The 3778-nt window shown below is 25.9% G+C and overlaps 1 protein-coding gene across 1 annotated transcript; it reads right to left on the reverse strand.

Annotated features, from left to right (window-relative positions):
* Positions 1 to 412: 412 nt before the first annotated feature.
* Positions 413 to 2766, reverse strand: LOC133784396 (gamma-glutamyl peptidase 5-like). The gene is made up of 3 exons (XM_062223759.1): positions 2339 to 2766; positions 1124 to 1531; positions 413 to 802 (listed from the first exon to the last, which is right to left on the reverse strand). The coding sequence occupies exons 1-3, from the start codon at positions 2708 to 2710 to the stop codon at positions 698 to 700; spliced, it is 885 nt and encodes a 294-aa protein (XP_062079743.1). The 5' UTR covers positions 2711 to 2766; the 3' UTR covers positions 413 to 697.
* Between the last annotated feature and the right edge of the window lie 1012 nt (positions 2767 to 3778).

Genomic DNA, 3778 nt, shown 5'->3' on the forward strand with positions numbered 1-3778 from the left:
TATTATATTTTAAAGAATGACATAAACATATTGAAAGAAAAATTTAACCAAAACATTGTTTATGATTTTTTTAAAAAAAATAATATGATAACATTTTAGATCACAAATTACCCTATATATTTAAGGTACAAAACATTCATAATATTATTTAAATCATACATCAATAATTGGAGAAAAAATTTGTTTATTCTAATTTCTTATTTAATTACACACACGACACTTATATATAATGTATTCATAATATATTATAATAATAATATTTTATAACATTTGAATTTATATTAATATAATTAATAAATATTTACTTTTAATTGATTTTAAAAAAATATTCCATGAAATTTTTTAAAAAACAACCATTAAATACACATTTTTTTATATATAATAGATACATACGCACCTACATAAGCAACAATCTTTAAACACATGGATCTTACATTTGAGCATTGAGTATCACATTACTTTCTGAAACCATGCATATATTAACACGTGTGGTCCTATATATGCATGGTTTTTTTTTTTCTTATTAGGGAAAAGCAACACACAAGACAACACACCAAATACAATAATTACAAAGGAAGAGCTAGGCAATGTGAAGAGCTAGGGAGATACAGGTCTTGAACATGGGTTTATCTTAACTTTATTTATTAATTTTTTTTTATATATTTTACTAACATGCTCAGTAGGCAATTACAAGCATTTATATCTGTCTTCCTTTGAGAAATTTTCTGCAAATCTTCCCCAAGTACTTCCTATCTGGCTCAGTTTTTTGTAACATATTTCTTGCATTTTCAGCCAAATCCTCCTGTCATAATCAACAACTTAAATGTTAGCAAATTTTGTATTCGTCAATTGACTATATTAATACCAATAATATATATATAATTAGGTGATTATTTATTAATAGTAAATTGTAAGAAATAAATTCACTGATATAAAGCTGTAATGATGATCAGTAATTGTTTTTTAAAAGGGAATGACAGTATTTAAGAGGAAAAATTAGATATATATGATAAAATTATCTTAATGAGATTAAATAAAATATAGTTGGGTATAATATATTTATTATAAAATTATCTTAATGAGATTAAATAAAATATAGTTGGGTATAATATATTTATTATACCTGTATGTCTTGATTAAGAAGAAGGCGATCAATGATGCTATTGAGAATATCATCGGTGTACTCAGGATGGCCTTGAATTCCAAGAATGTGAGTTTCAATTGTGAACATCTCAACACCAGTTTTGTCTGAGTATGCAATCACATTGGCACCTGTTGGGACCTCCAAAACCACATCTTGGTGGCATTCTATGATGGAAAATGAAGATGGGATCATTGGGATGATTTCACCATTAACATTATTATCATCATCATCATCATCATCATCATCATCTAAACCATCTGTTTCTTCTTGGAATAATAACTTGGTCACTAATGGAGGCAAATCTTTCACTATATTCACTTTTCTTATCCCCAAATCCCAGCCACTATCAGATTTTCCTACCTTTCCTCCCAAGGCTCTTGCTATAACCTGAAGTTAAAAGAATCAATTATATTCTATTTATGTATAAAGCCTCACTCACCAAAATAAAACAAATTTCTTATTTATTTTATTCTAAGGAATTTTTTGTGGTACCTATGTATCCTTTTCATTTTAAAAAAATAAAATAAAATAAAGGTGGGATGACATGTCTAGAGCTTGCATGTGTATATAGTTTTGTTGGAAAAGAGGATCACAAAATTATATACTATTCATATTCTCTTATTTTAGAATTGAAATTTGCAATTTGGTATGTGACATGTGTATGCTTATTATTTACTTGTTCTTTTCACTTTTAAAACAGCAAAATAAAAATAACCAAAAAATTGAAAGTTTTATTATCATTCACTTCCAGCACTTGATATATAAATATATACTTTTTCTTTGTGTAATCTTTATAAAATAATATCATTGTATGATGTTAATCATTATATACTTTTTTTTTCATTCTTACGAGAGATAATAGTATTAATTTTTATAACTTTTTTTTTAAAAAAAATTATGCTATATTAATACTTTTTTTCAGCTTAAATAATAATAAAAATATACAAATAAAAGGGGCTAAGCATCAACGTGGCTCCATAACGGCATATAATATATATAAAACTGATGATTAAAGATTTTAAATTTGATTTTGTCATAGTAAATTATTTAAAATTTTTTAAAATATTAACGGAATACTTATTATAACTATAATATACGTAATTATAAAAAAATTAAGTTATAATTTATGCAAGTGCCAAAAATAGAAATAGCTCGTACTAGCTAGTTATACTATACAACTATATGAATATATACCTGATGACCAAAGCAAATACCAAGAACTTTCTTGGCCATGGAATCCAAAATCTGCAAGAGAAAGCAAAGCCTGAGAATCCAAGGCTCACTGGAATAAGCATCGTAGGGACTGCCACTGATAAGGAAGCCATCATAGCTATCCAACTCCTCCAACTCAGGGAAGTCTCCTTCCACAACCATAAACAGGTCCCATTTCTCTCCTTCTTCTCCAAAAGCTGCTACGAACACATTGAAGTAACCTCCATACATTTTCTTCACGTACTCCGAGTCCCTTGTTGCTTGCAGAAGGGCAAACCTTTTCTCATGGTGGACTGGTCTTTGATCATCATCATCATCACCATGAACTTCTTTTATCATCATCATCATCTCCATCACTAATCACTAATAATGACTACTAAATATTAGTTGTATTTCTAAGAGACAATTTTTTTGTTGATGACTTGATACTTAATTTAGAGAGGTCTCTCTCTATATATATGGGGACATGGAATATTGTATAGTATCTAAGTATGAAAAGGAAATCCATCCTACTACAAGAAACTACTTGAATAATTAATATATGTATTTTTAAATAGAGTAAGTGGTGGAAATAGACATTTTTGTTAATGTCAATTTGTAAAATGATATTCTCTTAACGATTTTTTGTACATTGGTCTCAAGAGAAGAGAAAGTGTCGAAAATTTTATCAGTATCGAGTGTGTCTGGAATATTATTTGGTAAGGAATTAGAAATAAATAAATAAACAAATAAATAATTGTTAATATGCACAGTGATAATAAAAAAAAATGCTATTTTTCCAAACACACCCGTTCTATATAAAATTAGTTATTTAATTTTTTTTTAAATAAAATAGTAATTGGTGAAAAATACGTTTTTTTAATCATTTTGCATAAAGAGATTATTTTGGTATTTTTTTTTATAAAATTGCTTTCTAGACAAGGTGCAGTCGAGTAGCTAATATTTTTGACAAGATGTCAAGTACCATATAGGATGTTGAATGTGTGTGGAAGAGCATTTTATAAAAAATTATGAAAAAAAAGTTCTTACAGTGATTATATATGTAAGACTATTTTGCCAAGCACCCAAATAAAAACAATTATAAATTTTAGTCAGCAATTAGAATATTATGCTAGCTCAATCAAATTTTAAACTTTAACTTGAAATTGAATTTATAATTATTATATAATTAATTGATTATTTACTTATTAGGTTATTTGAGATGTGAAAATATTTTAAATAAATAAATATAAATATATACAAAAAAACTATTAATAATTACATCAGCAAAAATACTAAACAAAATTAAATATTTTACTTTGTTCCAAGAAAGCTATTTTTGTAATTTATATATTAGATATTTTATAATATTTTAGTAATTTTATATTTCCACAATTTATAATTGATCAACTATTATGATATATATATATATATATATAAATA

This window comes from Humulus lupulus, chromosome 6 (assembly GCF_963169125.1).
Source record: "Humulus lupulus chromosome 6, drHumLupu1.1, whole genome shotgun sequence".
Classification (NCBI taxonomy): Eukaryota; Viridiplantae; Streptophyta; class Magnoliopsida; order Rosales; family Cannabaceae; genus Humulus; species Humulus lupulus.